The sequence below is a fragment of the Pundamilia nyererei genome, unplaced genomic scaffold (assembly GCF_000239375.1).
Source record: "Pundamilia nyererei isolate P.nyererei 1_Seehausen unplaced genomic scaffold, PunNye1.0 scaffold00094, whole genome shotgun sequence".
NCBI classification, from domain to species: domain Eukaryota; kingdom Metazoa; phylum Chordata; class Actinopteri; order Cichliformes; family Cichlidae; genus Pundamilia; species Pundamilia nyererei.
This window is the reverse complement of record NW_005187495.1, coordinates 1,421,386-1,433,528: the sequence shown is the minus strand read 5'-3', so window position 1 is coordinate 1,433,528 and position 12,143 is coordinate 1,421,386. Positions and strand designations below refer to the sequence as shown.

At 38.5% G+C, this 12,143-nt stretch overlaps 2 protein-coding genes across 2 annotated transcripts in view; one reads left to right on the top strand and one right to left on the bottom strand.

Moving 5' to 3' along the window:
- Window positions 1–5,704, bottom strand: part of LOC102193210 (secretin receptor-like) — a 12,488-nt gene extending 6,784 nt beyond the window's left edge. Inside the window, exons 1-10 of the mRNA XM_005739845.1 lie at window positions 5,512–5,704; window positions 5,325–5,424; window positions 4,914–5,024; window positions 4,106–4,212; window positions 2,626–2,735; window positions 2,398–2,530; window positions 1,871–2,024; window positions 1,723–1,783; window positions 1,564–1,633; window positions 899–990 (exon numbers count right to left, since the gene is read on the bottom strand). Of these exons, the coding sequence (XP_005739902.1) occupies window positions 899–990; window positions 1,564–1,633; window positions 1,723–1,783; window positions 1,871–2,024; window positions 2,398–2,530; window positions 2,626–2,735; window positions 4,106–4,212; window positions 4,914–5,024; window positions 5,325–5,424; window positions 5,512–5,580 (1,007 nt within the window). The 5' untranslated portion in view covers window positions 5,581–5,704. The remainder of the gene's footprint in view (window positions 1–898; window positions 991–1,563; window positions 1,634–1,722; window positions 1,784–1,870; window positions 2,025–2,397; window positions 2,531–2,625; window positions 2,736–4,105; window positions 4,213–4,913; window positions 5,025–5,324; window positions 5,425–5,511) is intronic.
- Window positions 5,705–6,067: 363 nt separating this feature from the next.
- Window positions 6,068–12,143, top strand: part of cfap221 (cilia and flagella associated protein 221) — a 29,855-nt gene continuing 23,779 nt past the window's right edge. Inside the window, exons 1-7 of the mRNA XM_005739844.1 lie at window positions 6,068–6,184; window positions 6,473–6,673; window positions 6,814–6,914; window positions 8,574–8,660; window positions 8,783–8,878; window positions 9,254–9,354; window positions 9,560–9,663. Coding sequence (XP_005739901.1) covers window positions 6,544–6,673; window positions 6,814–6,914; window positions 8,574–8,660; window positions 8,783–8,878; window positions 9,254–9,354; window positions 9,560–9,663 — 619 coding nt within the window. The 5' untranslated portion in view covers window positions 6,068–6,184; window positions 6,473–6,543. The remainder of the gene's footprint in view (window positions 6,185–6,472; window positions 6,674–6,813; window positions 6,915–8,573; window positions 8,661–8,782; window positions 8,879–9,253; window positions 9,355–9,559; window positions 9,664–12,143) is intronic.

The following is a 12,143-nucleotide window of genomic DNA, read 5'->3' as shown; positions in this document are numbered from 1 at the left end:
TATATATATATATATTACTGTTGATGTATATTCAGAATGATATATTTTTTAAACCCCAGACACCTTAGGGGGACTTATTATGCTGAATATGTTAATCTACATCAAGGGTGTCAAACATAAGGCCTGGGGCCAGAAACAGCCTGGCAAAGGCTCCAATCAGGCCTGCTGGACAGCTTTGAAAAATATGATTGAAGGCATACAATTTTAGACTTTTAACTGTATTCTTTGATGATGACTGATAAAGACCTCCCCCATCGTCATCTGTTATACACCAACATGATTACGTAACAGATATAACATGTTTTTTTACAATGGGTCCACTGTTTAAAAAAAGCATTTTCTGTGAATTAACAAAAACTCCCACTTTTATAATTACAGGGCAGTCTTTGTGGCCAATGAGCTGCCAGAAAATTTTCTGTGATTTTACATATTTATTCCTTACATTTTAAGCCCAAAGATCCGTGCTGACAGATTTCTTTTGTTTGCAAAGCATGTAGAGCATGCAGACACACTTCTTTTTCTTATATTGAAATATTTGTAAGTAAAGTTCTTTGCACTTGCAGAACAGGGAGTTTCACAGGTTAAACCATGCAAAATGAGTTTGACATCCCTGACTTGCCTGGCTGAATAGAGTTTGCATTGACTTGCCGCATGTTACGTCACAGAGCAGTGTGACTGAGCTCTAGTTAAACTTCAGTTGATAACTCTTCAACACAATGAAACCGTCGTTTTATCACATTCTATTGACAGCTATATATTTTAGGGTTTTAAACTCTTTTTGAACTTGTGAGTTTACAAATTTACCTTTAGGTGAACATATTAGTATAAGTATAGGTCCATCAGTATGAATATATCATAGAAGTATAACAGCAAACATTACCCTGTATGCACTACTCACTTATACTGGCTTAATTCGTTTCTCTGTGCATCTGGCATTCTGAGTTTGCTCACCAGTATCCTCAAAATCCCCATGAAAAAGATGAGGTTCATCTGAAATGATAAAAGCAGTGCAAATGATTGTTTCTCCTTCTGTGCTTCTAGTCCCTTCTCAGGTAGACATTGCGTCAGAGTTGTCCGCCATATTGGACATGATACAATCAATGATTTCTAGAAAAAAATGCGTATTTTCCTGAGTGGCAGTGGTTCATGGAGGTTGTGGGTTCTCGCTGGGTGAAATTGGATTCTAAGAAGGTGCTACTAAAAAAAACACTCCCAGTAATTGCTTTTGTTGCCACCAGTGTTGGGGAGTAATGGAATACATGTACCGCCGTTATGTATTTAAAATAGAAAATATGAGTAACTGTATTCCATTACAGTCACTGTTTAAAAAGGTGGTATTCAGAATACAGTTACTTTGTTGAAATAAATAATAATGGCAGACATTTTCTCTTCATGTGGTTAGCTAAGTTGTTAGCTAAGTTAACTTGCTGTTAGCTTCAGATTTAGCTTACACATGATACGTACATCTGTCAATCTAAAAAGTATGTTCAAAATGTGGAATGTTTAAAAATAATCTTTCAAATAAGAATGAAATGTAAGTACAACAGAAAACCAAAGTTTTACAGATATATTTAGAAGAACTGGCACTCGAAGTATCCACCAAATCCATTCATGCCTCCTGGTTTCCCAACATCTTTGAAAAGAGAATGAGAAAAAACTGTCAAATAATAATACATGACATGATAATATCATAACTGCAAGGCTGAGAGAAACAGACCTTACCCTTCATCTTCATAAAAATATTTTGCACACCCCCAGGAGATGATCACAATCAGTGGCAAACCTGTGTGATGAAATAAATCAGTGACTATAGATCTGAGGTTGAGTTTTAGGAAAGGAGACACCACAAGGTGAAGACGGTTCTTCCCACCCCAGCTGAGGACGATGTACCAGGCCAGATGTTTCTTCAGGGAGAAGAAGGAGCGGTTAACAAGGGTGTATAGGAAGTGGCCCTCCACCAGCAGCCAGCTGTAGTTTGCAAGGATGGAGTAGTTGGAAAACATCAGCACGACCTTACACGGCGCCTGCCCCACCACAATTACACAAAAGAACTTGAGTTAGGCTTATTGTTATTCCAAGGTATCAAAAATAGTTTTAGTTCTAGAACAAAACGACTCTGCTAAAATGATGCCTATGCTAGATTTCAGTGAGTCCATGCAGTTTACATCACAACCTCAGTACCAAAATAACGCCTGAAGATTTCTACTCGCTGCCAAAAGAGCATATTACTACATTCTTTCTTTTGCCTTTACTGCCAACATTTATGCTAAGCTAAGATAAGCCAAGAACTTCTTGGATCAGTTTAACTGAGAAGAAATGACAAAACAGTAACACATTTTTAATCCTATTAAGCCTCAGAACTTGGGTTTCATCAAACAATCGCTGGTCCATCGCTACCGGATAGTAGTCACAGTGATAAATCTCTTCATCTGTAAAGAGCAGAGCATCTCGGATGAAGATGAAGATGGCTCTCAGGCTGAAGGAAATGAACAGTTGAATGTGAATGTAGTTCCTGGTACAATGAAGTTTCCTGAAGGAATATAAACACGGACAATTCGAGGTTAGGAACTATTCACCATCTTTAAGCACAGGGTTGACAGTTATTCAGGCCAAGATGTTGCTCACCTAAACACACAGAATATGGTGATGGCAATGATGAGAGAGATGAGGGAAATTGTGTATCCAACTGTGTACATTGTCTTCACATAGGAGAAATACAAGTGGCTGTCTGAGGACTGAATCAAGAATAGACGATATTCAATTATTTTCCTAAGCAGCAGGATATGAGAATGCAGTATGATATAATATAATGACGGAAACTAAGAATACACTGATAATTTGTCTTATTTAACTGCATGTATTCTGTGCAAAGGTTCATGTCTTTATATTTGGCTAGTTAAATGGAAATAACCACAGTGATTTATTGAAATGTACTACAATGCACGGAAATGCAGTATGCAAGGCAAAAACTAATTATACGATTCTAGCGAGCTTGAAAGTCAAAATTTGATATGACCGCCATTATTCTTCAAAAGAGCCTGAACTCTCTTAGGCAAACTTTCTTGTAATTTCTTTAAGTTGTCAGATACTGTTCATCTACTGTAGGTACTTTTGTTTGTCCGATACTCCAGCCTTTTTTCATAGATTTAACACTCGAAGTGGGAATAAATGATGTGCTTCTGTGACAGACAGTAACAAAGTGTCTAAAGATACAATTTTAAATGGGTTCTTTGCTAAATTATTAGTTATGTGTAGACACAAAACTAGTTTATCCCTTGAGTTAGGTGGCTTTTTTATATTTGAATAATTAATAAATCAGCGTTCAGTGGTTTAAAATACAAAAACAAAAAGACATAATATCAAGGAGTCCATGAAAAGGCAGATTTACATGTTTGAGCAGAATTAGAAGTTAGCGGTAAATTAGCTAGCTAGAATGTACTGTAGCTAGCATTTCTAAATAAACCAAAAATGTACAGCAATGCTCTGACTTTGAACATAAGCAAAATGGAAAAGTAAAACTAAGTACTGTTTTAAGGGTCAGTTCATTTGGGCTAGTTGGCATTGGCAATGGCCTGCTATCATGAGCTAGCTTTAGACTACATCAGCATATTACCACAGGAGCAGCTGGGTTAGGTTCAGCGGTTAGCAAAGACAAACACCATCATATATCAGGAAGAAGACACTAAAAATGGGTATCACCTTAGTCATGAGAATACCTGCATAACTCCATCCACAACACGAGCTTAGTCGTTAATGTTTGTGCATGGTCTCTATTAAAGTTGTGGCCCTCATGCTCATAAAAGTGTCGAAAATGACAATGAAAAATGTTACAGCCATGTGTCTATTTCAAAACAAAGAACAAAAGCTCTGAAGCACATTAAAATGACAGGAGCCTCATCCAAAGCAGTAAATGCGTGGGTCTGGAAGCAGAGCTGTTTATATCATCACTTAGCAAGTGAGATAAGCATTGGCTTTTAGAAGAGTTCCCATGAGGCACTGTTTTTTCCCTTCAGACTTGAGCCTATCTATCTATCTATCTATCTATCTATCTATCTATCTATCTATCTATCTATCTATCTATCTATCTATCTATCTAAACACCAACCTCTCCAAGAAATAAGAGACTTTCATTGAAAGAGTAGCCACAAGCATCTTCGTGTGGAATCAGCAGGTCTGTCCAGCCATTGTTTGTGCAGTTGCGATGCACTTTACCTGTAAAAAGCAATAAAGTAACACTTGAGTTTTGTCTTGGTGTGCAAACTGCACTGCTATGTACACACACACACACACACACACACACACGGAGGGTGAAGGTAACGGTGGTCCCTGTGGTAATCGGAGCACTAGGTGTGGTGACTCCCAAGCTAGGCGAGTGGCTCCAGCAGATCCCGGGAACAACATTGGAGATCTCTGTCCAGAAAAGCGCAGTCCCGGGAAAAGCTAAGATACTGTGCAGGACCCTCAAGCTCCCAGGCCTCTGGTAGAGGACCCGAGCTTGAAGGACAAACCGCCCGCAGGGGCGTGCTGGGTGTTTTTTTATATATATATATATGTATGCTACTTTGGGAACCTGTGTGTACAAAGAAAGAAAAAAAAAGAACCTGACATCTGTGTTTATTGTATAATGGTAAATAATCTACCAAAAGAAATGCAGAACTTTTTATTTCCCTCTTCAGGCACTTCAGAATTTATCAAAGTTATCTCCCAGAGTAAACCTACCACTAAAATGTTTCCCGGTGTCTTATGTACACATGTATTTTATGGCGTAGTGTTTGGATAGAGACCCTGAGAGGGAGTAGGTGTTTAATTTCCTTATGAAAACAAATTAGGTTACTGGCAAATATTTAACAGGTGCAATGTAGTATAAATAATAGGTGCAAGTGAGTGCTGGTGTGTGTGTGTTTGCATAGTACCTCCTGAATTAAAAAACTCTGGACAAGGTTGTGAAACAGTTTCCCCAAGAAAAGCCGGTGGCCAGCAGTTCAAGTCGTCCCACATTCCCTTGCAGTGCATGCTGTTATTTTCTTAGTAGAACAAAAACAAATATATATTTCAATTTTATAGTAGGTTTTGTTTCCATACAAACAATGGAGCCACATTTTAAAATGTGAAACACAATCCACTTCAGGATTAATATTTGTTGCAGTATGTTATGTAACCAGCAGGTGTCGATAAAATACCGTTAAGTTAAAAAAAAAAAGTTTAAAAATGTCATTAATTTCAGATATGACTAGTATTCCCTCTTGGCACTTTCCACCAAGCAGCGGTCCTTGACATGTCACGACAGAGCGGAAAGAGACAATTTAGAAACCGTATTGACTTACCAGCTGTTTTGTGTGATGTTGAAAGTAGCAAATCTTTCATGCACTTTTCTTCCTCTCTCATAAGGCGAACATTAGGATGACAGACTGGTGACGATTTTGCCTGTTTTTAAGGAAATATTACATCGGGCTCTGCTGATTTTTCATAGATTAAAAAAAAAACTAAACAAGCATGCCTCTTTTTTCTCACCTGTGGGAAAAGTAAAACCCAAATAAGTCCAAGTTTTATCATTAGGTCAAAAACTTTGATTTTCTCCATTAAAATGTGTACTTGCGTCCAAATCCCAGGGTGTTTAAATGATTAGAATGAAAAATTAGCATGGCTGCTATGCAGCAAATGCGTGAAGTCGGAAAATCAAACATGCGCCTCTTTGGCTTGATAATCACGCAGGGTATGCCTCAGGACAGTGTGATAGGGGTTTTTATCAAGGTCGCGCTAATACAATGAAAACGTCCTTTACGACTTTCAAAGTGTTTATTTATTTACTGTTAAACGTAGTGATAGGACATCTGCGAATATATTTAGCAACATATCCATAGAAAATCTAAGTTTTGATTAATTTATATATATTGATTTACTGTGTAGTAAACGTATTCAAACAAATAACAACACGTAAGCTTGAAGCTTGACTTTTATTTTGAAAGTAAAATGTTTAGCTTCCCGCCTAACATCGGATTATTTACGTGTGTAACAACACAGGCAGCCGACGAATCAGGATATTTGTCCCACCCCTTCAGAGTTTGGTGGTCACCACGGTAACGGCCGCGTTTGACAACAGCAGTAAAAGGTGTTGAAGCGAAAATACACGAAACACGACTGCTGTATTTGAATAAATAAACGCACCCGCCTGTCTGTTACATAAGTAAGTCCTGTTTTTTTAAGAGGCTTTAATAAAACTATTTATATGAAGCTTTTAAAGTTATTTCGAATTATTCATATTAATAGTCAACAGTACATGGGTCATTTGCAATTTTTAGCATTCCTAGCGTCGCACATGAGTTTGTAATTTCTCACTTTTATAGTGAATGCGTCAATGAGTCTAACAGAAAGTGACTTTATTAAATTAACTCTATTTTCCTTACATAAAAAAAGAAAAGAGAAAATAATCGCCGTGTTTCTTTCATAACCCTTCCTCTGATGATGCCTTCAGATGTCGCAGTGACTGTCCTCCGACCGTCTGTCGTCCCTCTCGTGAGGAGCAAGGGCTCATCTTTTGCCAGGATGGAGGTGGCTCTGTCTGGGCCACAGACGCTCTCAGAGCCCCTGAGGAGGAGGGCATCTCTACCTCTGAGCCAGCTGGTGGAGGCGACCCAGAGCAGAGGCAACATCCCCAATCATCTGCTGGAGTCAAGTACATATTAACCATGACCTCTGAAATCCTCGATAGAATTCATAATTGTAGTTTTCTGGAAGCAGTGATGCTAAGTACTTGATTTTACAATGACAACTTAGGTTGAGATTTCTGTTTATTTATTTATGTATTTCTTGTAGAAATCTATGCTAACCTGAAAAGCAACAGCCTGATCCAAGCAGAGCCCTCTGAGCTTCACTTCAGTGGCTTTGAGCTCGGCAAGGATTATGTAAAAATCCTGGTGAGGAAAGTCCTGCTGTTTTCCTTTACTACTTTCCAAAAAGCAAATGATGTAGCTAAATCACAGGGCAGGTGTTATGTGGTTTTTGTCTCTTTATTTTGGAGTTATTGTAATAGGAATGTACTTGATAAATGTGACACCTCATTTGAGCAGGTAGCTTAATATTAATGGTTGTGAAGACACTATATAGATATGATTGAGAAGATAGTGCTCAGATCTCCTCTGTGGATAATTACCACAGCTGTGTCAGGCAGACAATAGAGATGGTGTTGGGTCAAGGCCTCTGGTTGTTTTTGTTGAATTTTGCAGTCAGCACTAACCAGACCTCAGTTTTGGCACCCACCAGAGATGTGGAGTTGCTTTGTGTCTTATTATGCAGTCAAACACAAATGTTTTACTGTAGCTAAAATAAGACTGTTATTATAATGTGAATCATGAGTGGGGACCTACAATGAAATATATGAAGTATATGAGATTTATCATTACCAGTTTCAGTAACAGCGAGCATGTTGCGTCCAAATGAATGCAGACTGTATTTGTTTGACAGTCTGTTATATTTAAATAGGCCAAAATACGTCTAGCAGCTAAAGGATGACAAATACTCTATTTGAAACACTAGTTCAAAAAAGACATTCTGGCTATTACTGAAGTAGCGATTAAGTGTAAATATGCGTGCAGTGCTTTTCTGTTTTCACCAACCCCCGTTTGTATTTTCCATCAAATTTCTCCCACTTATTGGATGTCACCAAGCTGCCAGCTCAGGGACAAATACAAGTTTGTGATTCATCAATAAAACTTTTTGATTTAAACGCAAACAAAGATTTCAAAGACATTTTTTGGATTTGCAAAGAAAATTTGCAAATCCAAATTTGATTTCAAAGGAAAATGTTTGAATTAATTGGATCCACAAGCAAAAACAAAACTTTAGACTACAAAAAAAATTCTGGGGTTTCTAGTTAAACTTTTGGATTCACACACAAACATTTATGGCAAACAGAACCTTTGGATTTGTAAACGACAGATTTGCATTAATTAACATTTTTTAAATTCAGAGACAAAAATGTTTTATTTGAAAACAAAAACTTGGAAGGTTTGGTTTCTTATAAAACCAACTCATTCAAAAACATTTTGAAACATTTTGTTTGCTAATAAAGTTTTTATTTCAAAGGAAAACTTGCAAACAAAACTTTTTTGGATTCACAGACAAATATTTTTGGTTTGAAAACAAAAACATTAGATTTGATTTTGATTATGAAACAAAATATATAGCATCTAATTAAATCTTTGGATTTGAATCAACTTTTTTTCTACAAATAAAACATTTTTAAAACATCGTCAGTACTTTTGCTCTAAAGTTTCTTTTTGATTACAGACATTTTGTGCTTGATTGCATTTTAAAGAAACAGTAACTTCAAACTCAAACAGATTCAATTTGTATTTTCTTTACAAAACATTAAAATAATTTTAAGAATCCTATCGCATCATCAAGTCCTCTCATTTGGTTTCCATTAGGGTAATTTAAAGTGAATGGGGGACTGATTTTACACACTGTGAGCATGGTTGAGCACTGTAAGCACCAGGAATATGGAAATGGCTTTCTCAAGCGCACATTTTAAGTGGAATGAATGATTTTTTTCCTCTCCTCTTCCTATCCATCAGAAATTAATCAACATCTCATCTGAGGTTATGAATATTCATGTAATTCCCACCCAAACCAAGTACTTCCAAACAACTTATACCAAAAAGGTATTTTTTTTTCATCGTTCCAAATTGCTGACCTGAATATAAGATTATAACTCCACTTGGCCATGAGTGCAATCAGTGTTGTTTCTGATGATTCAGTCTTGTTCCATCTGTTTTCCTTCCAGTATCGACTCATCCCAGGCCTCGCCTACACGCTGAAGGTCGGATTCTGTCCTGATGAGTGGCGTTACTTCTATGACTGCATTCGAGTTCACTGTAAGGTTAGGTTCCAACAGTTTCTGTGCCATTGTGGGCACTCTGTTACTGTTTGGCAGGGAGTCAGCTGCAGTGTGCTAATGCTGTTTGTTTTGTGCTTAAATCGTTCCACCAAAGGCATTAAAGAGAAGTTGATTTTCGCAGAATTTACACTGTGACTCCCTGCAGGAGCTAGCTGGTGTAACATGCATCTTATCTTACTTATGGAGTTTAGCAAACATTTAAACAAGCAGGATTTACTCTCTGCTTTAACTTATCTACCTTGATCTTTACTCTGAGAACTGTTTTCATTTTTCTCTGTGCTTCTTTCACACTTCATATCCTCTCTCTTATGTTTTCTCTTGATTTTGTTCATTCAACCTGCCTACACCCTTTCTCAGGGGGAAGATAACCTGTTAATTCCAGTTCATGCTTACCCTGTCATCGATGACCTGCACATCCCTACTCATATCGACCTACCAGCTGTAGCACTCAGACAAAGGTGTGTGTGTGTGTGTGTGTGTGTGTGTGTGTGTGTGCTTCATGTTAGTCTCTATGATGGACTGGTTTATTTTGACCTCACGTCTGCCTGAGGTCTTGCCTGTCTCCTTGTATTCTTCCATGCAGCCAGCCATGATTTCATTCACCCATTGATGTCAAGTCATAAAAAAATAATATCATCTCTGTCTTTCTTTCCTTGTCACTAGCGTTTGCCATGCTATTCCTCTGAGATGTAGCTGTCCCATTGGCTTTGAGTTTCAAGTGCATATTATTCAGCCCCATGAGTCCTTTTCCATCCACCCCCTCACAGGTAACCATTCACTGAATGTTTTCTGTTGTTGACTGGGTTTTTTAACAATACAAAAATCTGAATGTTCAGATTAGAACATATAAGCAGCCTAATCTATTGAACGATTACTAATGGGCTGTAAAGCACCACATCTTGGGCACAGAAGGAGCAAGTCTGCGGGACTGGCTCTCAGTGACGCAAGCTCTTGCAGGTTCTGAAAATTCTGTGTTTAGACAGTCATGCTGACTTCAGATAAAATGTTTCCCAACTTTAAAGCTCTGGCTGAGGAGTTGCAGGTAATTCAAGTGAGCCTTCAGAAGAAAATCAAGCCAGACTTGTGAAGTTATCAGTCCCAGTTTGGTCTCTCCAATGTAGAGGTCTGGGCATTCCTCGCTGCACTGTACAGCATACATCACATAGTTAAGTTTGTGTTTTGGAGTTTTGTCTTTCGGGTGAACCAGTTTCTGTCTGAGTGTGTTGCTGGGTCTGAAATGCACCGGGATGTCGTGCTTGGAGAAAACTCTCCTGAGTTTCTCTGATACACCGGCTACATAGGGGATGACAATGTTGTTGCGTCTGTCTTTCTTATCCTCCCTAGCTGGTGTCTGATCTTCTTTTCTGTGCCTCTTTGCTGACTTTATGAACGCCCAATTAGGATAACCGCATGTTTTAAGTGCTCCCTTTACATGTGTGTGTTCCTTCTTTTTCCCTTCAGGCTTAGAGGGAACATGTTCTGCCCGGTGGTGTAGGGTCCTAATTACTCCAAGTTTGTGTTGCAGAGGGTGATGGGAGTCAAAGAGGAGGTACTGGTCCGTGTGTGTGGGCTTCCAGTAAACTGTTGAGGTTGCCATTCTCTTCAATGTGCACAGCGCAGTCCAGGAAAGGCAAACAGTCGTCCTTTGTGTCTTCCCTGGTGAACTTGATGTTTTTATCCACAGCGTTAATGTGAGCAGTGAAGGATTCCACTTCTTGTGTTTTGATTTTGACCCAGGTGTCGTCTACATATCTGTACCAGTGGCTGGGTACTCTCCCTTTGAAAGAGCCAAGAGCCTTTCTTTCCACTTCCATCCATCCATCCCATCCCATCCCGTCCTTTTCAAGGTCTTGAAGGCAACCTATAACTTTCTTTTTGTAGCTGCTTGTGGGGTCTCGCTTTAGGGCTTTGTAGGTATCATTGTCACTGAGGAGGGCGGTGATCTTTGTGTGGTAATCCGTTGTGTTTAGGACCACGGTGCACCTTCCCTTATCAGCTGGTAATATAGTGATGTTGTGGTCCTTGCTCAGGGAAGCGACGGCCTTCTTTTCTTGTATTGTGAGGTTAGACGGAGGGACTTTGGCACTGGAGAGGGTGGTTGAGACTTTCATCCTGATTTGCTCTGCTTCTGTCTGTCATAATTTATTAATTTGTATGGCGGTTTCTGTGGCTGTGATGAGGTTTTTTTACATTTATGAAAACAAATGTAAACAATAATGATAAAAAACAATCAAAAATGAACACGGTTAAAGGTACTAATAAAAGTTACGGGTAACAGTATGATTATAAATCATATTAGCTAGGCTAACACTTGCAGCTTGTGTCTCAAACAAACATTGAAGATTCAAAGTTCCATAATTCTGTATCCTAGATGAGTTCAACTAGGCGTCAGATATTCACCATTTTGATAATAATGGTAGACTTTTCAAAGAGACGTTCATACTGAAATAAATGTACAACTAGGCTGGCTTTTGTTTAATTTTTCTCCTCTTGTGGATGCAACCCATAATGTGGGTTTCTTCTGGATAATTTATCAAACATGGTTTTGTGTAAATAACATGAGAATGAACTATGTAAATATTTCTTTTGTTAGATTTTTTCTACATTGCCCTGTGAAAAGTGTCCCTAATTAATGAACAGCGGTAAATGTCTGAGTTTTACCGGGAAATAAAAGTGTAGGGAATTACAGTATCATATTTAGGCTAATAGATTAAGGATAAGCCTCAGCAGAAAAAAGCAAGTGTCCTGCACTTCCTCAAAACCTCAGCCCAACGTTGTGCATGCAGTAAGTCACTGCAGGACTTGAAAGATTTCTTCTGCTTCCACACGCTCAGAATGATCAGCATTCATGGTCTGGGAAGCTTCATAACGCAGGGTGAAAAAGCACTTGGATCTGAATCGCAGCTGAGAGAAACAAATGAGTTTCTCCTTTTGGAAATACTTTTGTGTATTTTCTCCTTTACGTTTACGCAAGAAACAGGTCCACTTCTCAACAGAGCTCAGCATTTGTAGTATAACACAACAGCATCTTTTTGGTCATTTGTTATTCTTTTATAGTAAAGTCATTACCGAAGCCTTCTTTGATCAGCCCAGTAGTCAGTCAGACACATTCATTATGTTTCAGAATGTTCATTTGAACTGATGGTAGCATGGATGGTAACGCACTGCAATCACTGTGACATTAAATAGTAGGTCAGCGCAGGTGTTACCAGTGACACAAATGAAAGTTGATTAAGTGATGTGACTG